This window comes from Ictalurus punctatus, chromosome 4 (assembly GCF_001660625.3).
Source record: "Ictalurus punctatus breed USDA103 chromosome 4, Coco_2.0, whole genome shotgun sequence".
Classification (NCBI taxonomy): Eukaryota; Metazoa; Chordata; class Actinopteri; order Siluriformes; family Ictaluridae; genus Ictalurus; species Ictalurus punctatus.
Window position 1 is genome coordinate 680,250 of NC_071284.1, and position 24,751 is coordinate 705,000.

At 41.3% G+C, this 24,751-nt stretch overlaps 3 protein-coding genes across 4 annotated transcripts in view; all 3 read left to right on the top strand.

Annotated features, from left to right (window-relative positions):
* The first annotated feature begins 103 nt into the window (after positions 1–103).
* utp15 (UTP15 small subunit processome component) lies at positions 104–6,294 on the top strand. The gene is made up of 13 exons (XM_017465484.2): positions 104–234; positions 737–860; positions 969–1,061; positions 1,172–1,356; positions 1,504–1,682; positions 2,051–2,176; positions 2,331–2,466; positions 2,894–2,975; positions 3,122–3,277; positions 3,792–3,893; positions 4,856–4,989; positions 5,090–5,148; positions 5,888–6,294. The coding sequence occupies exons 2-13, from the start codon at positions 771–773 to the stop codon at positions 6,100–6,102; spliced, it is 1,557 nt and encodes a 518-aa protein (XP_017320973.2). The 5' UTR covers positions 104–234; positions 737–770; the 3' UTR covers positions 6,103–6,294.
* Positions 6,295–8,345: 2,051 nt separating this feature from the next.
* On the top strand, positions 8,346–12,674 carry calub (calumenin b). Its single transcript, XM_053677790.1, has 8 exons — positions 8,346–8,384; positions 8,926–8,959; positions 9,011–9,309; positions 10,309–10,502; positions 10,650–10,816; positions 11,048–11,108; positions 11,327–11,526; positions 11,624–12,674. The coding sequence occupies exons 3-8, from the start codon at positions 9,089–9,091 to the stop codon at positions 11,726–11,728; spliced, it is 948 nt and encodes a 315-aa protein (XP_053533765.1). The 5' UTR covers positions 8,346–8,384; positions 8,926–8,959; positions 9,011–9,088; the 3' UTR covers positions 11,729–12,674.
* Positions 12,675–16,622: 3,948 nt separating this feature from the next.
* The window catches only part of kcp (kielin cysteine rich BMP regulator), a 31,318-nt gene continuing 23,189 nt past the window's right edge, over positions 16,623–24,751 (top strand). Inside the window, exons 1-5 of one of the 2 annotated variants that reach the window (XM_053677793.1) lie at positions 16,623–17,022; positions 19,450–19,994; positions 20,342–20,414; positions 23,046–23,257; positions 23,995–24,160. In XM_053677793.1, coding sequence (XP_053533768.1) covers positions 16,896–17,022; positions 19,450–19,994; positions 20,342–20,414; positions 23,046–23,257; positions 23,995–24,160 — 1,123 coding nt within the window. In that variant the 5' untranslated portion in view covers positions 16,623–16,895. The remainder of the gene's footprint in view (positions 17,023–19,449; positions 19,995–20,341; positions 20,415–23,045; positions 23,258–23,994; positions 24,161–24,751) is intronic. The other variant, XM_053677792.1, reaches the window with a different exon arrangement.

The following is a 24,751-nucleotide window of genomic DNA, read 5'->3' on the forward strand; positions in this document are numbered from 1 at the left end:
ATGAAAGAATTAAAAAGAAACGGAGAATTTGCGCAGCGTCCGCGTCACTCTAACACACCTTCCTCGATAAACCCGAGTTTTCAATAAAGTTTTTTTGTTTTGTACAAAACGGAAGTGCTTTCGCAATTCAAAATGGCGGCTCCCGTGTGGGTGTAGAAACAACGTGATTTTACACGCATAGATACGATTTCTCACATTTAAAGCTTTCCGTGTGCATCCGGAGGAAAGTATTTGGTGAGGAGACATTTGTTTGTTTGTTCATTTTAATTGTATTATTTGAAATGAATCGGTTCTTCAGGTCGGTGGCTTGCTGTCGGGTCCGCGTGACTGCGAGGCTTATTAATGTGTTTTCAGGTGGAACATAATAATAACAACAACAACAATAATAATAATAATAATAATAATAATAATAATAATCAACATTATCATTATTCTTATTTGAATCCAAATTTGTTTGGATTATTCAGGCGTGTTTAATAAAGCGCTATCCTTTATAATATTTCACTTCTAATATATATATATATATATATATATATATATATATATATATATATATATATATATATATATATATACATATACATATGCACACATACACATATGTATGTATGTGTGTGTGTGTGTGTGTGTGTGTGTGTGTGTGTGTGTGTGTGTGTGTGTGTGTATGTGTTTCGGTATTTAATCTGTATCAGTATGGATTCATCCTGAATCTCATTTCATCCTCTTCGTCCTGCAGGTCTGTACATTTGAGAGATACTCAGCTCTCCACCATGGCTTCATTTAAGCCCACTAAAGTCCTGGCGTATCCTAAACTGGGAGAGCGAGTGACCGAGGAGACGCTTTACTGGAAAAACTACAAGGTATTAGAGACGAGGTTGATTTAGAAATCATCTGACTGTGTCGAGGATTCCGATCGCTGCCGCAGCGTTACACGTCTTTCTACCTTTTCTTTTCTTTTTCTTTTCCAGGCTCCGGTGCAGATAAAGGAATTCGGCGCGGTCACAAAAATCGAGTTTTCTCCTCAACCGCCTTACAATTACGTGGTGACGGCGTCCACCAGAGTACGGCCGCGTCTCTACGCTTTTACACGCAGTAATATATGGTATAAAGCGTGTAGCGTTTTCTCGCGGGTTCTCCTTGTGTGTGATGATGAATTTCTGCCTGATGTCAGATCCAGGTGTACGGCGCTCATTCTCAGGAGCCGCTGCGCAGTTACAGTCGCTTCCGGGACACGGCGTATGGCGGGAGTTTCCGTGGTGATGGGAAGCTGCTGGTGGCAGGAAGTGAAGAAGGGCTCGTCCGTCTGTTCGACATCGGAGGCCGAGTCGCTCTGCGTCAGTTCACAGGACACTCCAAGTAAGTACGTGTGTGTGTGTGTGTGTGTGTGTGTTTTTATACCATGGTCTGTTGAATACTCGATTCTGATTGGCCGGAGGTGTGCGTTATAACTCTCTCTCTCTCTCTCTCTCTCTCTCTCTCTCTCTCTCTCTCTCTCTCTCTCAGGGCGGTACATGTCACCTCCTTCCTGTCTGACGGTTATCGCGTGTTGTCGGGTTCTGATGATTTGTCGTGTCGTGTTTGGGACGTAGCGAGTGGATCAGAACGCAGCTCTTACACCGAACACACCGATTACGTCCGAGCTGCGACCGCCAGCAAACTCAACCCTGACGTCTTCGTCACCGGTATCATCTTCAGCGTGCGCTTCACTATCCTGACACGGCCGCTTAGTATAAAAGCATTCCATTAAACACAACGAGAAAATTATAGCATGGAGTTAAACTCCACAGAAGAGTCAAGTCCTTCTGTGAATCATCTCAGTCCTCCAGTCCTGTGAACCACTGAAAACATTAATGTTCTTAATACCGCAGTTCGTGCTGCTGTCGCTCGTGGGCGTGGCCTGTCCAGCTCGTTCAGCACAAATTAAATACTGCTGTAAGCAGAGCGATTTACGTGTTTGTGCTCGACTACTAGTTTTTAGTTGTCAGATCAGATTAGACGCCTGCTGGTGTGTGAGCGCAGGTCTGTGTAACGCTGATCTCCTGTCTCGCAGGTTCCTACGACCACACGGTGAAGGTGTGTGATGTTCGGGTAGGGGGAAGTGTGATGACGCTTCAGCACGGTCATCCTGTCGAGTGTGTGCTGCTTTACCCGTCTGAGGCTTTACTGGTGTCCACGGGTAACTCAAAAATAATAATAATAATAATAATAATAATAATGAACTTTAATGAAGAGGTGTGTTTACAGAACCACATCAAACACACAGTAAACTCATGTTTAGGTGCGGCTTTGAACGTTTTCTTTAAAAAAGTGTGTGTGTGTGTGTTAAACAGGAGGTCGGTATGTGAAAGTGTGGGATTTGTTGAAAGGAGGTCAGCAGCTCGTCTCTCTGAAGAATCATCACAAAACCGTCACGTGTGCGTGTCTGAGCACCGCCGACAACCGACTGCTCACGGGCTCACTCGACAGGTGTGTGTGTGTGTGTGTGTGTGTGAGAGAGAGAGAGAGAGAGAGAGAGAGAGAGAGAGAGAGAGAGAGAGAGAGAGAGAGAGGAATACCCAAGTCAACAGGTCTAGATTATTATTGCTTAGTGTCCTTTTAAGCATATTTTCTTGTGTTGTACAGTTTGACTGTGGCTAATGATGATGATGATGATAATAATAATAATAATAATAAGAAGAAGAAGAATACTTTTTTTAATTCTGCACTTTGCATATGTGCAAATCTTTTTTTTTTTTTTTCCCTTAAACCTGTTTTTTTTTCCCCTTTGTTCACTTTTTTTTTTTTTTTCTTCCCCCTGCGCATTGAGGTTTCCCATGTAAATACCTCTCTGTCGGTGCAGATGAATGACTCGTGCATTAATGATTAAACATGTTCTGTTACTGTAATATTACAGACATGTGAAGGTGTATAATTCCTCCTACAAAGTGGTCCATAGTTTTGATTACGCAGCGTCTATCCTCAGTCTCGCTCTCGCTGTGAGTAAAACTTTATTTCTGTCATTTATAATCTACATCATCTATATTCTAAACCCTCATAGTGACATACAGACTCACTGATACACTCTTACTGTTACTGCTGTGTGTGTGTGTGTGTGTGTGTGTGTGTGTGTGTGTGTGTGTAGCCTGATGATGAGATGGTTGCTGTTGGAATGGCCAATGGTGTGCTGAGTATCAGACACAGGAAACACAGTGAGGACAAACAGGTAGTGGCCGTCAGGAGGAGGCGTGGTCCTGCGTACCGGGTCTTCATCAAGGGGAAAAACTACTCCCCTAAACAGGTGAGTTTGTGTGTGTGTGTGTGTGTGTGTGTGTGTGTGTGTGTGTGTGTGTGTGTGTGTGAAAATGAACATGTAATAGCCTTATATTTATTGCTGTTCAATCACTTCTTAGCAACTGTTGCTAAGCACAGTTACGTCCACCAGCTCTTTGGTTTGCGCGTCGTTTCTTTCATGGACACGTGGTTGTATTTTCACCTTGGTTAACGGTTTCCTACGTTACCCACAATGCCGTGCAGTCTGGATTTATCCCTCGCTTCATCTCTACCTGAAGCGAGCGATGCGGCGGCACCGTAGTCCAGTCTTCAGTCTGTCCGGCTCTCTCCTCCTCTGAACACTCTACTCAAACACGTCAGCTTCAGCACCATCAGCTCCGTCCCTCCCGTCATCTCCGTACAGACGCCTGACCCTACATAGCGACAGTAACTGAGTGTGGGCGGAGCTTCAGCAACACTCCAGGGTTCTGTATGTACGCGTCATAGTGACGCGGTGTTGTTTTTATCTTTTTTCTGCGCAGGATGATTTCCAGGTGAATAAACTAGCGAAACAGCATCTGCAGAAACACGACTTACAGCTGAAGAGGTTCCAGGTGTCTAACGCACTGGACGCAGCACTGGAGGTACACACACACACACACACACACACACACACACACACACACACACTACATTTGTGAAACCCCACTGAGCAAATAACTCTCCACACACACCTGTGTGACTGGGCTGTGTACTCGAAACCTCTATTTATTTATTTATTTCCTTACTTACTTATTAATGAGTTAAAATGTAAATAATTATTATATAGTCCGGTAATTAAATCGATTGCTTTGAAATTAATGAATAAAAATGAATTAGTTAAAGTTTTAATTTGTATTTAATAACATTTATTTAATTCAGTTTATCAGTTAATTAATCATTTTAAATGAATGAATTTATTTTAATTAATTAAAGAAGAATTTGTGTATTATAGAGTAAGTCCAGTTTCAGTTGATTGTTTATCGATTTTATTTAAATGTGTCATTATTTAATAATTACACTTGGATTCTATATACAGAGCCGTTCAGAAGTATTGGCACCCTTCCCTAACGGAGGAACAAACACTTGATAAACAATTATTCAACAAAATGTTTTAATTGTAGCAGTTTATTTCAAGAAATATCCACACCGAGATGATTGAACATTTAAGATATATATACACAAAACGATAGATTTTTAATCGTGTGCACTCGGTTCAGAAATCTCTGCTGCGTCTCTGGGGTATATAAATGATGTTGCACACAAGTAAAATCCCTGCTGTCGTTCGCTACCGTGGGAAAATCGGAAAGATTTCAGCACAATTTATTCATTTTAAATGTTGTGCACAGAGGAGATGCTACAGGAAGTGCTGGTGGTCTCTGTGGGCCAGACATCATGGAATATTAATTATTTAAAGGGTGCCAATAATTCTAGAGGGCACCGTATCCACGCTTTTTTATTGTGCATTTCTTTACCTGTTTTTTGCAGTGTGTTTGTGTACTTTGAATGTCCTGTATAAATATGTGGGAAATAGAAGGTGTGTGTGTGTGTGTGTGTGTGTGTGTAGACGTGGAGGCGGAGCACGAAGCCTGAAATCACTGTAGCGGTGATGGTCGAGCTGAACCGTAGAGGAACGCTGAGAAACGCTCTAGCAGGTCGAGATGAACAGAGTTTAATAAAACTGCTCAACTTCCTGCTCAAGTATGTGTCTAATACATGCATCTGAACACACACACACACACACACACACACACACACACACACACAAAGTCATGGTTTAATGATTAAATTTTTTCTACAGGTACGTAACAGATTCCCGGTTCTCCAACGTGTTGCTCATGGTGGCGGATCTGATCGTCGGTGAGTTTCATCATCATCATCATAATAATAATCATTTTATTAAGTTATTTATATAGCACATTTTATATTTAAATCTCACACTGAGATTATTTAAAGATTCTAAGAGATTGTAATTTTTTAAAAAGATCCAGGCATTAAAGGTGCAGTCTGTAATGTTTCAAATGTTTCTAGATCTTTTAATAATTATATAATCGTGTGTGTGTATAATTATCTCGTACAATATAACCCAAAATAAGCCTGTTAGCCTCAATGGCCACACACACACATCAGATTTTTAATGCTCGTGTCTAAAATCGTGTTAAAGAAACTGATGTGTGTGTGTGTGTGTGTGTGTGTGTGTGTGTGTGTGTGTGATGGTAACATACTAGACGTTAAAGGAGCAGTCTGAAGTGTTTAGAAATGTTTTTAGACCTGTAATAATGATAAAATTATAGACTGGTTCTGGTTTACATTCTCACACGACTGGTTATTAGCTCCACCCCTTGATCTGCCCCTGAGTCCCGCCCCTTTTCCCTAAAAGGGAAACTGGAGTTACATAAAGTGTAAACATAGATTAGGGTGGAATTCACATTTCAGCCAGCAGGAGGCTCTAAACTGTTATCTAAGTGTTTAAGAGGCTCACCACTCTGTGTGTGTGTGTGTGTGTGTGTGTGTGTGTGTGTGTGTGTGTGTGTGTGTGTGTGTGTGTGTGTGTGTGTGTGTGTGTGTGTGTGTGTGTGTGTGTGTGTGTGTGGGGTAGATCTGTATCAGCAGGTGGTTCCTCAGTCTCCTGTAGTTGAGCGTCTGCTGCAGCGTCTGATGGAGCTTCTGGGACGTGAAGCAGAACTTCAGCAGGAGATGATGCAGGTTCTGGGAATCCTCGACACGCTCTTCGCCTCTCTGTCCACAAGGAAGAAGGCGTCGGCCCCCGCGGGCCCACCCGCCATACAGGGGGCCCACCTGCACGCTGTGTGATCCATGTCTACTCCACAACCCCGCCGCAGGAGGGCGGAGCTTTAACAGCAGCGGCTACACAGACTTTCATTCAGATGTTTATTGGTGAAGATCGCTGCGTCTTACTGACACGTCATCATTTACAGTTAGTGTTTTATATGTCTATAAAGTGAAACTAAAACCTTGTGAATAAAACGTTGTGCTTTGTCTTGACTAGTTGTTTTGATTTTTTCACCTGTGTGTGTGTGTGTGTGTGTGTGTGTGTGTGTGTGTGTGTGTGTGTGTTTTACTGTTTAGGAAATAGAGCAACTGTAGAAGTAAAAACTTTTTTTTTTTTTTTAATTGTAATATTGTCAAATAACATAATAAGCAACAGAAAAACTAAATATTATATATTTTAAAATGTTTAAACGGGACCATAAAAGTACTATACTTAAGTATAAGTAACAGAAAGTAATTTAAATAATATAAAAAAGTAATTCTAAGGTAAATAATTAAACCTACTTAAATGCTGAAGTGCAGAAGTTTGTGTCCCACATGGTTTTAGTTTTATTATTAAACAATAAAGCAGAAAAATAGTTATAAATATCGTTATACCCATAACGAGCAGATGATGAGACTCATTTGCATACATCAGGTCTCATTTACATATCGCATTCTAGATCCATCACCTGCATGAACACTACAAATGAGACTGGATTATTTAAATGGGTGTATTTACACATGCGTTTTTATTTTAATTCAGTATTAAGACATAAAAATAGTGAAACAAACACGATAAAAGAGCTTTTTTCTCACTTTAAATAACCTTTGTTGCATTTAAAGTGACTACATTTAAATGAAAGACGTGTTTGGATATAAATGAGTACAGTATGCGTAATTAATATCAACAGGCTGTTCTAAATATCAGCGTTGCAGTATAATTTTACTGAAATATCGGTAATTTGTGTTTGAAGGATTATTTGCACTGGATGCAGCAGTGTGCTCTGTATGCCTTCTGTGTGTTTTTCCTGCATTTGGATTCTTTCGCAGGTGTATGGAGTAAAAGTGTGTGGTCATGTGACCATGCAGTGAGAGTTTGGAGATATAATGTTTTAGAGGAGAGCTGGGTGTTAGATGATGATGACAGATGAACATCACAGTAATAACAGTGTTTGTTTGTTTTTTTTTTGCTTTTATATTAATTCCTTAATTCCTTCTCAATGTAACAAGACCTAAATAGAACAATAGTACCATTCTCCCTCTTTTCCTTTTTTTTAAGTATTATTTTTGGTAAGTCAATAAGAGTGTAATCACACCACATCAGGAACTGTTCAATAATCTTTAGAAGCTCTAAGCTAAAAGGAAAAAAGCTCACAGGGAAATCAAAGCCATGTTAAATCTGTTAAATGATCGGTTATTATTACATTATTACAGATGTGGTGTTTATGAGGAGGGAAGTGATGTGGATATCAGTGCATAATGTTTAAACCATTGTTTGTTATATTATTGATCCATTTATTTATACAGAACAACGAGTGGTAATTATGCGTAAACATCATTGTGTGATTGTTTGTTTGTTTCTTTGTAATTTGTTCAATTATTTACAGCAAGACGTCATGACATTACGTGAATATCAGTGTGAAAGTTTGACGCATTTCAGCTAATTAACTCAGATTAATTTTTCACTTATTTATAGAGAGCAAGAAGAATGAATGATATTGCTTTGCTTGTTTGTTTAAATATAAAGAAAATAAACAAGAATGAATAATCAGAATTATTATTACTAATAATAATAAATTATAGTATTACAAGAATTATTAAATAATAATAATAATAATAATAATAATAATAATAATAATAATAATATAGTTACTATTAAGCCAGTGTGCTGAAATAAAAATGATTAGATCGAATGATCAAAAAAAAATGATAATAAAATAGAAAAAAAACCCCGTTATAAATAAAATAGTACTAAAATAGTCATTACCCAAATACATGACATTTAACACATTTATTGTGATGTGAATATGAATAAACATGAAATACAGGATTAGAGACATGAGCTCTGAAGCAGCAGACTGGAGGAGCTTCGGGCGTTCAGCTTGAGTACGTGGCAATTTCGAACCAATCAGACGCCGCGGTTTCCCTGAAGTGGACCAATAGCGTTGTGGCATGAAGCGCGTCACAGGAGGCGGGACACAGCTGCATGAAGCCCCTGATTGGTCAATGCTCCAGTTCTGCACAGGAAGTGTGTCCAGAGTTGAATAGTTTACATCCGGGACGTGTTTCTTCCTCCGCCGGCGTGTGCAGAAAACCCCGAGGTGAGTAATTAATCAGTGTTTATAATATTTTATTTACGATATTAGTTGTTTTTTCTGATGAATCTCGAAGCACGAACGCGTCCCGTGTGCAGTTTTCTCGGCAGCCGGGGACCGGGTGTGAGGTGGAGATGATGTCCGTCTCTCTCAGAGCTGCACAAAACATTCTGTCTCTTTTATTAGACATGAAACACATTTTTACAGAATTGAAGTATAAACGTTGTGCAGAATTTAGTTTCCGTAAAAGGTTCAAATCTGACACGGGGAAGTATTTAACATGAAGTGCAGTAAATCGGGTGAAGAAGCCTGTTACAGTCCACAGGAACCTGCGTTCATAGAGAGAGAGAGAGAGAGAGAGAGAAGAACGGCCAGAACTAGAAACATCACAGCGGAAATTCATGTGTGCGCTTTTATTCATCAAATCAGTCACATTTTTGGGTCAATGCAGAAGATCAACCTTGTGGAAGCTGTATACGAATTGTTTATATAAATATATATTTATAAAAAGTTAAGTGCATGTGTGTATTAAATCCATGAAATGCAGGTGAGATTCCTCCTTACTGACACAGTGACGTGGCGTGAGACCGGAAGTGGAGTGAGACCGGAAGTGGAGTGAGACCGGAAGTGGAGTGAGACCGGAAGTGGAGTGAGACCGGAAGTGGAGTGAGACCGGAAGTGGAGTGAGACCGGAAGTGGAGTGAGACAGGATGGATCTCAGGCTGTTGCTGCTGTGCGTTGCGATTTGTGTGGCTCACACCTCCACTAAACCCATGGAGAAGAAGGACCGAGTCCATCACGACGCTCCTCTCAGCGACAAGGAACATGACGATGAGGAGAACTTCGAGTACGACCACGAAGCCTTCCTCGGCCAGGAGGAGGCCAAAACCTTCGACCAGCTCACACCAGAAGAGAGCAAAGAGAGACTCGGGTATAAAAGCACACACCACATCCACTTCAGCACACTTTCTACTGCTGTAAAAGTAAATATATCAGTGCGGTGATGATGTACGTTCCAGATTTCATCATGTCACGATACTGTAACGAGCCCAAACTGAAGAGGCGTAAACAGCCACGCCCACATGATGAATAAAACATGATGATGGAGGAAAGATTAACGAATACTTATTAACTTAAAAAAGTGTAACACACAGTATTTACTGTGATGTTTGTTTCTGTACATTTAAAATGCAGCTCGTTGTACAAAGTAAAAATAAAAGAGTATAATTGAAATTAAAAAATATTTAAAATGATAAAAATTCAACAAATAACAGACGGGAATAAAAATGTTTTTTATGTAAAATATAAAACTATAATAAAAAATATAAAAGTAATATTAAACAGTGATGTGTCGGTAAAAGTAAGGAAAGTAATTAAGGCAAAAATTCTAAATCAGGAAATAATGTCGTGCTGGAAGTTAACGCGCCCCGTTTTGTTTCTTTGAAGGAGTTGTTATTGTTTTAATATGAATATTAATGTACAATATTTTATTATTTTTCATTGTGATAATGAAGAAAATGATTGAAACTGAACACGCAGAAGGATGTTCTGTTGAAATAAATGATGTTTCCTGTTCATTTTGTCCTAAGGGTAAATAAGTTAATAAAAACAATAATAACTATGATTAATAATAACATTAGTGATAACTTTTGAAAATAATAAAAATTAATAATAATAATAATAATAATAATAATAATAATAATAATAGCAGTAAAAATAACAATTATAAAATTATTTAAATTATTTATCATTGTAAAAAGAAGTAATCATTTCTTATTCCTGTGATACATTTTTGTGAACTTTTCTATAAAGTTAGGTTTATTATGAAATTTAAATATCAACACACACCTGCTTTTGGTCAAAACTTTTGGCACCCCATTTGTTTATTATGGACGACATCGATGATCTCTCTCGTTATTTTTCTCCGCAGTAAAATCGTTGAGAGGATCGATGAAGATCACGACGGCTTCGTGACGGTGGACGAGATGAAGAACTGGATTAAACACGCTCAGAAGCGCTGGATTTATGAAGATGTGGACCGACAGTGGCAGGCTCACGACCTCGATTCAGATGGACACGTGTCCTGGGAGGAGTACAAGAACGCTACATACGGCTATGTCCTCGGTGTGTGTGTGTGTGTGTGCGTGTGTGTGTGTGTGTGCACGCATGTGAGAGAGAGTACATACACATCCTGATATGATATAGAACATGTTTTTGAGAACAGGCTGGATGATGATGGTGATTATTATTACTGTGTGTGTGTGTGTATAGATGAGTCGGACCCCGAGGACGGGTTTAACTACAAGCAGATGATGAGCAGAGATGAGCGTCGCTTTAAAATTGCGGATAAAGATGGAGACATGCGGGCGAATCGTGAGGAGTTCACAGCGTTCCTCCACCCTGAGGAGTACGGATACATGCAGGACATCGTGGTTCTGGTACGTCACGGATACGGGTTCTACACGGGGGGGTACAGGGATACATTGGTGGAGGCGGAGCTAGCAGCTCTGTCTGTTGCTGGTTGGCCATTTTATTTCTCAACCTGCACTGTTTCCTTATTGTGACGTGCATACGGAATAGCTCATTTGCATATATCACTTCTTATCATATTGCATGTAAAAAAAAACTCCACACTTTAATTTTATAATTTACCTTTTTCTCGTCATTAGGAGACCATGGAGGACATCGACAAAAATGGAGACGGGTTTATTGACCTGGAGGAGTACATCGGTGAGAAAACAAAAATATATCAAAGTCTCACAGACTGAGACTTCAGTTATTTATCTCCCTCCCCCTCTCCCTTTCTCTCTCTCCCTCTCCCTCTCCCTCTCTCTCTCTCTCTCCCCCTCCTACCTCCCTCTCTCTCTCTCTCTCTCTCCCCCTCTCCCTCCCTCTCCCTCTCCCTCTCTCTCCCTCTCCCTCTCTCTCTCTCTCTCTCTCTCTCTCAGGTGATATGTACAGTCAGGACGGAGACTCCACAGAACCCGAGTGGGTGAGGACGGAGCGAGAGCAGTTCACGGAGTTCAGAGATAAAAATAAAGATGGACGGATGGATAAGGAGGAGACGAAAGACTGGATTCTGCCATCAGACTACGATCACGCCGAGGCCGAGGCCAAACATCTGCTCTACGAATCAGACACAGATAAAGTGAGTGTGAAGCTTGTACCCCACACACACACACACACACACACACACACATACACAGATCTGAAGAACAGACTTGTTGAGTGTGTTCTGTGTACAGGACGGACGTCTCACGAAGCAGGAGATCGTGGATAAATACGACCTCTTCGTCGGGAGTCAAGCGACGGATTTCGGAGAAGCTTTAGTAAGACACGACGAGTTTTAATCCCCAAACCTCTGCACACGAAGGAAAGTGAAATGGACTGTAATTTATTTCCTTATTCCCCGTAAACGATCTCAATCATGCAAACTTCCAGAACTGAGAGTTATGTACAGTTACAGTTTTCTAGTTTGTTTTGTTTGGAAAAGGAAATATTCAGTGATGAATTTAATTCATTTTTACATTGGATGTTTTAAGTTTATCCCTTAGATAGATGCCTTGATGCGGAAGTGTGTGTGTGTGTGTGTGTGTGTGTGTGTGTGTGTGTTAATGCACTGAACACTTAAAGTATTCCGAAATCATGTTGTATAAAGGTTTAATTTGGAGTGTTCAGGCCTCTCCAGCGGCGTGGGGAGGATTTGGCTGTACCCCGGAGTCCTGTACCCCGCGTCTCTGGCGTGCGGAAATGAAATAAAGGATGGTTTCTGTAGGAATCTACGGAACATCCACTAACTCTGTCACTACACGTAATGGTGCTTGTTAAGAGAACTGTTCACAACCTCAGCATTAACCACTGCGTACATTTTACTAACTTTTAGGTTGAAGCAGATTTATTGTTTTAAGTCCTTCATAATTGTGCTATAATGCATTATAATGAGGCACTGATGCTTTTTTTTTTTTGCCTCATCACTACACGCTCTTCCTCTGAATCATGATGAACACAAATGTCAAAACATTTCCTTTTTTTTAGTGCCTTTTTTATTTTATTTTATTTTTGTTCCCGTTTTCAGTCAGAACATGTTCAGTATTTCCTGAGCTTCCGTTTTCCTTACCAGTTTTTCTGAAGATGACTGAAATAAGATGTTCCGTCCAGGTGTGAAGCTTATCTGTACATACCTGTACCCATATGTTTAAATTGTAAACTTGTATGCAGTGAATTGTGATGGTGTAAATACAGCACGCGAGCTGCACCCGAGAGACTTTTCACAATAAAATATAGGAAAAAAACCCATCGTTTTCATCTGCACTGATGTGATTCCTTCCAAATTCCTTGGTTGTGTAGTTAATCTGAGCTGCTGTTCACTCTCTGTTCACTCCCCACCAGGAGGCGCCAGAGTTCACACCACTGACAGTACAGAGGGAAACTGAGGTCCTGGAAAAAAAGTCAAACAGAATCACAAAATATCAAAATACCACAGAATAGAAAGTATCACCAAAAAGAGAGAGATAGAGAAAGTAACGCAAAAATGAGTGTTGTAAAAAATCACAAACACGATCGTGAGAGAAAGAAAGTGCTGAACAAAAGAAAAATACAGTAACACAAAAAAGAATCACAGGAAAATGAACACAGGAATTATTGCAATAATGGAGCTGATCCCAGGGCACACACATACTCACACACAAACACTCACTACACAAACTACACACACACACATACACTCAAACCTCTTAAACTCCTAGATTACAGTTTAGAGCCCCCTGCAGGCTGAAATGTGAATTCCACACTACACACATGCCATTTGGCCTATAACACATGTCTCTGGACTGGTGAGGAAACCCCTGAAGCATGGGAAGAACAAGTGAACCCTGCGTGCATGGGGCAGAGGTGGGAATCGAACCCCGTCCTGGAGGTGTGAGGCAACGCGCTAAGCACTAAACCACCCTGTCCCCGAAAATACCCTGACCCTCCTGCATGAATGTTTCAGTTTAATGATTTTATCTTCTGCATTTTGTGTCATTATTCTCTTAGTGTGTGTGTCTGTGTATGTTAAAATGTGTGTGTGTGTGTGTATAAAGGTGTGTGTAAAAGTATGTATTAGAGTGCATATAAAAGTGTGTGTGCTTTGACTGTAGTGCAGCTGCACATCACAGGTTTATATTCATTCACTCGTTCTAAATATAATACGTTATCGTTTCTCTAGTAACGGCTTTATCATTCACAGGGACATATTTAAAATGTATGGAAGGAGTCTCCAGTGTCAGCGCTGTGTAACTTTATGTTTTGCCAAATCTTCAGTACAGAGGAGTTTTCTCACTAACACGACAAGCTGTGGGGTTTTTTGTTCCTTTTTTTTTTTTCGGCTGGTGAGGGAACGACTGTACATAGCTGCTTCATGCATGGTATCTCACTTGTTGAAAGATATCGATCAGGAGAGGGGTATAGAAGAATTTCCTAAACATTAGATGTACCATGGAACACCATGAAGGCCATCATGGACCACTACAGTGACATGAACAGGACGTCCCGCCAAAATTTACAAAAAGACAAGACAAAATCTTACCTGGGAGGCTGCCAAGAGACCCACAGCAACATGAAATGATCTGCAGGAACATCTGACACGTACTAAATGCTCTCTGCATGTGACAACAATCTCTCATATTCTGCACATGTCGGGGCTATGGGGTGGGGCGGCTAGACGGAAGCCCTTTATCACAAAAAACATCCAAGCGCAACTAAATCACCCCAAACCACATGGTGACGTGTGTTATGATCCGACGAGGCCAATTCCAAAAGGTACAATAACTCCATAATTCCAAAAGGATTGTTTGATGCAAAAAAAAAGAGCACATCACCAAAATAACACCATCTCCACGGTGAAGCACGGTGGTGGCAGCATCACGCTTTAGACTTCCGTTATTAATCCCCATGGGGAAATTAAGGACTATTAGAGCTGCTTTTCTTCAGCCAGAACTGGGACTTTTATCAAGGTTGAATGAATCACGAATAGCTACAAATACCAGCCGATTTTAATGCAGTACCTGCAGGTGTGTGCTAGTAAACTGAAGATGGAAAGGAATTTCACCTTTCAGAACGACAACGACCCGAAGCGTGCATCCAAATCAACAAAGGAACGGCTTCATCAGAAGATCAGCGTTTTTGAAGCTAGGCAAATCTCAGACCTGAATCCGACCACATATCTGTGGGGTGAGCTGAATCAGGCTGTGCACAGGAGACGCCTCACAATCTGATGGATCTGGAATGTTTTTGTGGGATAATATTGCAGAGTCTGATTGCCAAGGCTGATAGACTCTTACTCAAAAACACTGCATGGTGTAATAACATCAAAAGCTGCTTCAACAAAGTATTAGTTTAGGGGTGTGTATACTTATGCACCCAGGTTATTGTAAGTTTTGTAATTTTTTCCCCTAAAAATATTCGATTGTTTTTCACTTGATTTTTATACGTTACTGAGGGGGAAAAAGTTCTGACAGGATTTATAATAACTTGGCCTTTTAACAGGGGTGTGTAAACTTTTTCTATCCACCGTATTCATGTCATTTTCATGCTTGGAAGTGACATTTGCATGAAGCTCTTTGATTTTACTAGACTTCTAACACGAAGGAGAGAGTGTAAAGTAGACGCAGTGTTAGTGCTGATCTGTCGGACTCGTTTGTGGGATTTTTCCTCCACACGTTCTTCACTTCCGGATTTCCCCGTGATCCCGTTGCTATTTTTCTTTGACTTTTTTTTATGTGGCTTTGTTTAGGATTTCTTCCTCCACATCATCAGCTCTCTTCATTTCACCGCTCAGATCTTTTGAAAGATTTTGTCGTGTCCTGGTGTTGATGATGTTTTGTCTGCAGATCCAGTCGGCTCTGAGACTCGTCCTGTGAACAGTCCTAGCGTCTGAAGCTGGGTTCTGAGCCTGATCTATAAAATAAACCCAAAGTGAATGTAGCCAGCTTTTGTTGGCTTCTGGGTTTGTCTGTGATTAAAGCGTTCATGTGAGATTCTGTTTGAGTCTCAAATTGTTCTCTTTTATTTCATTCGACTCTGAAATGTGGGCTTGGCCTTTGAAGGAACACTGGAACGATATGCATTTGGGATTTTGAAACCAATCAGCTTCAGCAAAATCACTGACTGCACCTTTAACGTTATGTAACTGACTAATAGGTTACTTTAACCGGCTATCTAGTTAACACATTAACACAGTCATATTATTACACCATGGATTATGTGTAAAATAACACTGACTAAACTTTCAGAACATTAACAATAACAATACGTTGATTATTTTCCTCCCACACTTCCTCCGTGCTTTGGTGTTTAAATATAGACATCTCCACCATCGCTCATACCTCCACCCAAACTCAGGTATTATCCCACCTGCAGGTATGATGATCACGTGATCTCTGAGTCTGCTAGCAACCGATAAACTAAATTCAGTCATGTGATAGCATCTGAAAGGGCTGTAGAGCTTTGTTTGGTCCTGACAAACTGGCGCATACCAGGACCAGTGATAACTGATGCATGGCAGGGGTGCGATAAGCTTTCAGCTCATTCAGCTCATTCAGGAAAAGTCAACACAGCGACTTGTCGCAGACCTGCGTTTCTAATTCTCTTTGTTCAACTTTAAACACAGCACAGATATAGCAGGAAAATACAAATCATCTCGTTTGAGTGACCAGAGATTATTCTTACATCACGATGTGACAGATATAAACTGATTTTCCGCTGATTTATTCAGATTACAGGATGTTGTGTAATCGTGGCACTTTTGCAAAACAAACACTAACAGAGGTCCATTAGGGCAGGAGTCACGCTGCCCCATACTCCGGGAAGGAGCTGAGGACCGGACAGTTAATGACCGGGTTGCCAGATTGTGTTAGTTTACAATACAGACTCCACTTCCAACAAGATCTTGTTTTAAAGCAAATGGAAGACTGTTGTGGTGTAAACACATAACCACACACAAACAAATAAATAACAACATTATTATTATTATTATTATTATTATTATTATTATTATTATTATTGTTAATAGTAGTTTCAGTAGGATTAGTTAAAGTAGTAGTAGTATAAAATAATACCCCTGAGAACTGGGCGTGGCGAGCATTAATTAGCCTGACAAGATGACGTGTGAAATATGAATTTGTTTATCGATTCGTTTGAGTCAAATCAAATCAAATAATAAAGAATCGATTCTGTCAGGATTCGGTTCGTCCATCACTGAGGCTCCGCCAGATGTTTCTTGTTTCACGAGCGCGAATTCCTGTCATTAACGGAAAAACAGCAGCTCTGTGTCTCATGGTGTGTGTGTGAGTGTGTGTGTGTGTGTGTGTGTGAAAGAGAGAGAGAGAGAGAGAGAGAGAGAGAGAGAGAGAAGTGCAGGGTTCAGTGTTGTTATAAAGAGCACCGCTGTCTGACTCTCCAGTGCGATTCTTTCTGTGTTGTAAAGAAACCCGAAAGTTCTTTGTCCCTCCGGTGAAGTGGCCACAGCTGGGGGAGAACATGGAGCTGGTCATGGAGCGAAGGCTTCTTCTGTCTGCTCTCCTGAGTGTGTGTGTGCTGTGGAGGATCTGCTCTGCGTCTCACACTGATCACCACAAACAGCTGAACGTGCTGCAGGACAGAAACGGTGAGTTTTACATTTTATAAACAAAAGAAAAAAGTTTTAATCGCTTGTAGGACGCACTAAGAAACTTGCACACACACACACGCACACACACACACACACACACACACGCACACACGCGCACACTGGTGCACTAATTAATGCCTCTCATGTGATCAGGAAAATAAAACAAAGGCAGAGCTATTGCACAATCAAGATCAAGAACCCAAACAATAACAACACTCAACTTCCACCATTCAGAGTTCATCAGACCATCTTTACTTCTAGAAGCGTTCTAGAACCCTAACCGGTTCTTCAGTGGTCCGTCTGCTGAAAGTGTTAAAGTTTTATTAGAGTATTTTGACATGAACAGAGCTATTGCTCTTATAGCCATGAATCACATCATGAAGTGTGAAAGTGCAGACTTTCAGCTTTAATTGGAGGGATTTTACATCTAATGGAGCTGATTACAGGAAATACAGCACTATCTATACAGGGCCCTCCAATAGTATTGGCACCCTTGGTAAATCTTTGGTAATAAACACAGAGGTGGTTTTGGAGCACACAGAGAGGTAGCCGTATGGAAAAGTCCCTCATGCCCACGGTTAAATATGGAGGAGGATCTTTAATGTATTGGGAATGTTTTTCTGCCAGAGGACCTGGACATTTCGTTAGGACACATGGCATCATGCTTGAAACGGTGTTTTATTTTTGTTTGTTTTTTATGAACCAAAAATAGTTTCAGATCAGATCCGACATGCTTTGATTACATTCTTTGCTCAGATCAGATTTTTCTGCTCTGATTACGGTTCACCTCCTGGACGTCCAGCTTTTAAATATAAACTCATGCGGTGTCAGAGTGCTGCTCCTACACTCGTCTAAAATCCACCAACAGGAGGACCACAAACTCACGGCACAGCCCAGAAATAAAACACGCTAATGTGCAGTTCCTCCTCACGATAAGAATTTCCCCAGAAAAGCTTCCTCTGTGATATGGAAGCGGTTTAGATACAGATGTGATTTATAAAGTGTCTCAAAAACCCGGTGGAATCTCATCAAATTTGTTCCACCACCTCAAGCAAAAACACCGACCAGAAAATAACGCCAAGCGTCCAAAAGACAACGCTGAATGTTAGAGTGTTCATATCGTCATTTATATCATTACTGCAGTAAATACCTTGAGAGATCGTGATAAAGTCTTAAGTCTATATCGCCCATCCCTATTCTTTAATCACAGGTCTATGGTTAGAGCGTCTTCGTGGTATAATCTGACACGGAGACGCACGCTATCACACGGTCTGATCTAGAATTCACTACACGGTTGATCAGGAATCATCTGAAACCAGCGCTGTCCCGGTCCCTCAGCGTTACGGACACCGCTGTGACTCCGTATCCACGATGTTTAAAATAGTTTTGAGGATTTTCTCATTTTAATTTAATAGTTCCAGAAAAATTATTACTAGGCAATATAACTTTATGATGACGTAGCATAGCTGGCTGTTCCTTTGTTTTTTTTTCAACATCAGCGAACACGTACGTAAAATTCTTCTAGCACTATGTATATTTATTGTTACGAAACAAGACTGGAACAGGAAGTGAGCGCGGGAGTAAAGTCTTGATTTACACACTAAAGTCACCAGCACAGGAAACGGGAATTATTTATCTATTTCTATTGTATATATTTTGAGACGTTTTTTCTATTCTATTCTTATTTAATGTGTGTTCTTTACCTGTTTTTGTGTGTAATTGAGCTGCTGTAACGAGGGAATTTCCCCAGTGTGGGATCAATAAAGTTTTATCTTATCTTATATGGGAAAGGATTTTTGTGGTATAAACAAACAAAAAAACAAACAAACAACATTAACATCAACAACAATAACAATAATAATAATTGTAGCACTGTTTGTGTTATGATTATGCCTATATGGAAGACTCTTGTGGTGTAAACAAATAACCAAACACACAAGCAAATAAATAACAACAACATCATTATTATTATTATTATTATTATTATTATTATTATTATGTACTGTACGCTTTTCTGTAAGTGCTGCTGACCCTCAGGTCTGCGGTTCTGTCTATTGTGGACCCTCACTGTAACATTCTAACGCTGTGTGTGTGTGTGTGTGTGTGTGTGTGTGTGTGTGTGTGTGTGTGTGTGTGCGTGTGTGTACGTGTGTGTGTGTGCGTGTGTGTGTATGTATGTATGTATGTGTGTGTATGTGTGCGTGTGTGCGTGTGTGTATGTGTGTGTGTGCGTATGTGTGTGTGTGTGTGTGTGTGTGTGTGTGTGTGTGTGTGTTTTGAGATTGATATCCTGAAGCACACACTAACACTAAACATCCTGAACACTGTGAGATAATAAAGTTTTATGGTTTTATATCCAGATGTTTTAAACATTTGTGCTTCTTTGTGATTTTCATCTGATTTTTATTTTTTTTTCTTCTTTAGTCATCGACATTCTGGAAATGCTGAGCACCACCCAATCATCTCGAGGAATCGCAAAGGTCAAAGGTCCCGCCCCCGGCACGGCCGCTTTGCGTTTTCACTTTCACACGCCTCACCTGACCTTCCCGCTGGATGTCTATCAGCGCTTTAGGAGGGCGTGGCACGGATCGCTCAGCTTGCACCTGGCTGGCCAGCAGGCTGGAGGTGCGGTGGCGACTCTGCTGTCTCTGAGCGCTCCGGGGAACACGCCGCTCTTACGCGTCATCTCCAGCATGCAGGAGGATTTTCTCCAGCTGGAGATCCACATGACACCCAACACAAAACCCGAGGTCCTCAGAATCCCCGGGGGAAACCCGTTCTCAGGCGGGAGGTGGGCCAGGGTGGTGCTGGGCGTGGCTCCTGGGTGGGTGTGGATGTTCCATGAGTGTAAAGAGGCCACGATAGTAAAGCTTACACACCAAGGACGACCTCTGACCCTTCACCTCCCTCCTCATGACCTCCAGGTCACCTTAGCAAAAACGGCAGATGACAAAGTCAGCAAATTTAGCGTGAGTACTTGAACCATTAAAAATGCCAGGATCTATGAATATACATGAATATGCAAATTAGAAAATGTCCTCATGTCTTGTACACTTGTACATTCCTAATATTTTTTTTATTACTAACATGAGATAATGTAGCTAGGCAGTCAGTATTTTTATCAGTCTCACTGATTGTGTTACCATGACAACCAACGTCTCATTTTTTTATTTTCAGGTACCCTTATCATTTGCATATCAGACATAATTGGTTCAGAACCTCTGAACTTAAATTGTGACATCACTCAACCATTGCTCCGTGTGTGACTCTGTGAATGTGTGTGTGTGTGTGTGTGTGTCTGTGTGTTTGTTTACAGGGTTACCTTGAGACCGCACAGATCTCCACTACACCCTATGAGAGACGTCCCTGGTTCTGCAAAAACGTTACCGGTGAGATGATCTTGTTAAAGGTCCTCAGACGGAGATTAAACCTCCATCCTCATGCTCGTGTCTCCGCTCGCCTCCGCCGCCGCCGTCCGTCTTTAGATCGTTTATGTTCAGGCGCAGAGCGAGGCGAGATCATCAGAGAGCTTTGAGGTGGAGATGGGAAAAGTTTTCTGTGCTTTCGGGGGAAGTTTCGGGTTTTGTGTCAGGAGTTTTGGAGAAGTTTAAGAGCTCGGGGTTTGGTTGATGTTTCACGCTCGGAGATTTATGTTCTTTCCTGAGAGGCAGGGAACACACACACACACACACACACACACACTATAAATAGTCCAGCTAAAGATTTATCTGGTCAACTTTGATTAATAACAGTAGTTTGAAATTAGAGCTCCAGACCAGAGGACAACCTACAGTTCATTAAAACACTGTGTGCAGAGCTGATATTTTAATTATTTTATAATTAATTAAATATGTATAAGTAATTATACCTTCTTACCAAAAGGGAGAACAATTTCAAATGATGTACTATGTGTTGGTGTATATTCTTCTTATCCATGTTTGCTAATTCTCAGTGGATAAATTTGGGACCTACAGAGATCTCATTTTTATGAAAACAAAAGAAGAATAGAAAAAAAGAAACACGGCAGAAGGTCTGCGTGTGAATTTATTTAGATGATTGTTTTATAATTGCTTGCAATAAAACCTAAATAGAAATTCAAGCGGTTTACATACACATAAACACGACAGAACCCGAGCCCGAATGCTTTAGATATAATAAAAAGGGTCTCCGTGTTCACCCTCAGACCACACGCTACCCTCAGACCACACTCTACCCTCAGACCACACGCTACCCTCAGACCACACTCTACCCTCAGACCACACGCTACCCTCAGACCACACTCTACCCTCAGACCACACGCTACCCTCAGACCACACGCTACCCTCAGACCACACTCTACCCTCAGACCACACGCTACCCTCAGACCACACGCTACCCTCAGACCACACGCTACCCTCAGACCACACGCTACCCTCAGACCACACTCTACCCTCAGACCACACGCTACCCTCAGACCACACTCTACCCTCAGACCACACGCTACCCTCAGACCACACGCTACCACACGCTACCCTCAGACCACACGCTACCCTCAGACCCTCAGACCACACGCTACCCTCAGACCACACTCTACCCTCAGACCACACGCTACCCTCAGACCCTCAGACCACACGCTACCCTCAGACCACACTCTACCCTCAGACCACACGCTACCCTCAGACCACACGCTACTGTATGTCAATAATATTATATATTTGATCCTCTCATTTTATCAGCGCTTTTGATTCGTTTTTTGCAATTAGAATATTTTAGGGTTTTTTACTCAAACACTTGCAGTGAATTGTATGATTTGTTTCTGGGAAAATGGTGATATTTGAATGCAAGTATGTTTTTATTATACAGCTATATAAAAACATATATCTAAGCCCCCCCCCCCAGTGCAAATCAGGTTTATTGTTAAACTTTACGACTTTCAGCTGTTTGCGATGAACAAATCAAACAAAAGCGATTGAAACAGTTCGACACAACGGACGCTTCAAGCGGTTTCCCCAAATCCAACTGAAAATGCAACTTGTAATGACTTCTCCAGTCTCAAAATTATTCACCCCCCTGAATAGAATCCCTCACAACAGCACAAATATGTAGAACAGGTGTCGTGTCAAGCACACCTGATACTAAACTAATCAAGGGCTTCATTAGTTGCAGCAGGTGTGCTTGAGCTGGAACACATGAAATACCTGAACTGGGTGGGCAATCTTATCCGGAAAGGGCCGGTGTGGCTGCAGGTTTTCATTCCAACCAAGCAGGAGCCACACCTGATTCCACCTGTTTAATCAGTTGATCTTGGCTTTCAATAGATTCAGGTGTGGCTCCTGCTTGGTTGGAATGAAAACCTGCATCCACACCGGTCCTTTCCGGATAAGATTGCCCACCCCTGGGCTAGGGGTAGAAAATGCATGAAATACCTGGACAGGGCAGAAAAAGGAACCTATCAATGGCTACAAGCAGATTTCTGAGAAGGGAGGTTGTGAAAAACCCTCGAGTGACTGTAAAAGACCTGCATCATATAAACAATCCACAGGAGTTTTGGGATTCAGTTCTGTGGAGCGATGAAACTAAACTGGAACTTTTCAGCACGATGGATCAGCGGTACGTCTGGAGGAAGAAGAATGAAGAAAGAACACTCTGTCCACAGTCGAGCATGGTGGGCGCTCGGTGATGCTCTGCGGCTGCTCTGCATCCTCTGGCACTGGAGACCTGCAGCGTGTGGAAGGAGAGATGGATTCAGTGAAGTATCAGGAAATCCCAGGAGAAAACCTCATGCCGTCTGTGAGGAAACTGAAGCTTGGGCGTCATTGGACCTTCAAACAGGACAACGACTATAAGTCATTATAAGTTGCATTTTCAGTTGGATTTGGGGGAAACCGCTTGAAATATTCGTTGTGTCGAACTATTTCAATCGCTTTTGTTGGATTTGTTCATCGCAAACAGCTGAAAGTCTGAAAATTTTAGCAATAAATCTGATTTGCACTGGGGGTTGGATAATTTTGATTGCAACTGTATATGTGTGTGCGCTTCAGACCCCGTCCCCTTTCCCCCTGCCCCCTACAGCTCTGTGGACTCGGAAGAGGAGCTACAGGACCAGCCAGAGCACACGGTCAACCTGGTGCTCGGTCCCCCGGCGTCTCCACATGTCAGAGAACAGAGAACACGCCAACGGAGACAGGGAGTCAGGAACCTGGAGGAGAGACTGCACAACATCACCGCCATGCTGCTCATGCTGAAACAACAGGTTAGAGAACCCTACATGTACTACCGTTTATCCATTTACATTTAATGCTCACAAAAAACAAGTTCCTGTTGTCACTTACGTTATAGCAGCTATAAACACTCGTTCCCTCACCATCCCTCTCTCTATTCCCTCTCTCTATTCCCTCTCTCTATTCTCTCTCTCTATTCCCTCTCTCTATTCCCTCTCTCTATTCTCTCTCTCTATTCCCTCTCTCTATTCTCTTTATTCTCTCTTCAAGTTAAAATGCAGCTTGTCATGTTCCTTAAGGGTTCTTTGGATTGTTAACGGTTCAAAGAGTGTAAATGATCATTATTCGTTCTCACTCCATTACCCCAGGGTGGTGTAGAAGCTCCTACAGTTCCATCTGAGGAAAAAATATCCAGAATTATCTGCATAGACATTATCTTTTAATATGTAGAAGAAGTGGGGAAAAAAGCTTTCTTCAAACGATGTTTAAGGGCTTTTTTTTTTAATCATTATGGGTTCTTAGCTTAAAAAAGGGTTCCTCTTGGACTCTAGATGGGTTCCCCCAGAGGGCCAAGCAAAGAAGCTTCGGGAATCTATTTTCTCACTCAAGGCTTTTTGTCTGGTTCTAGCATTCTGTTAGAAAAATCTATAAATGTTCTCTTAAAGGAATAAACCAGAGAACACTTTAGGGTGATAAATGAAACCTTTTCTTCTAAGATGGTAGACTGAAGGAGAACTTACCCCGGTGTGTGTGTGTGTGTGTGTTGTAGAATGAGGACCTGCAGGCTCGGGTACGGCTTTTGGAGACCTGTGAGTGTGTGAGGAAAACCTGTGTCTGGGAGAACCAAGAGATGAAGGAGGGATCTCGCTGGAGGACTGACAGACACACGGAGTGTTCCTGCATCTCCGGGAGAGTCCAGTGTGAAACTTCAAAAAGTGAGAAACAGTCAAACCTCCATTAAACCTAGAAACGCTCACATCTTCATATCAGAAAGCACTCGACAAAAAAGAATGCAGAGTATATAAAACTTTGAAGGAATCATTTGAACGAATTGTTTGAAAGAATCATCTGAAAATATCGTTTGAAAGAATCGTACGAATTGTCTGAAAGAATCGTTTGAAAGAACGAATTGTCTGGATGAACTGTCTTTGATAATTGTTTGAATGAACTGTCCGAAAGCATGGTCTGAAAGCATGAACTGGAAAAAATATGGTCTGAAAGAATCGTCTGAAAGAATCGTCTGAAAGAATCGTTTGAAAGAATCGTCTGAAACAATTCCCTTTTGCAGTGATATTTAAAGGATATTTGATAGATGATGAGTTATTGTTTTTATTTAACAACTGAAAAGATGTGTATGTGTGCGCATGTGTGCGCGTGTGCGTGCGTATGTGTGTGTGTGTACGTGCGCGTGTGTGTACCTGAGCATATTTGAGAGCACTCCCCAGGTCTTACATAAACATTAGCACACTGTAGGGCAAGGCAGCGTTTAGGGTGACATCTCACCATGCTATCCTGTAGTGAAAACA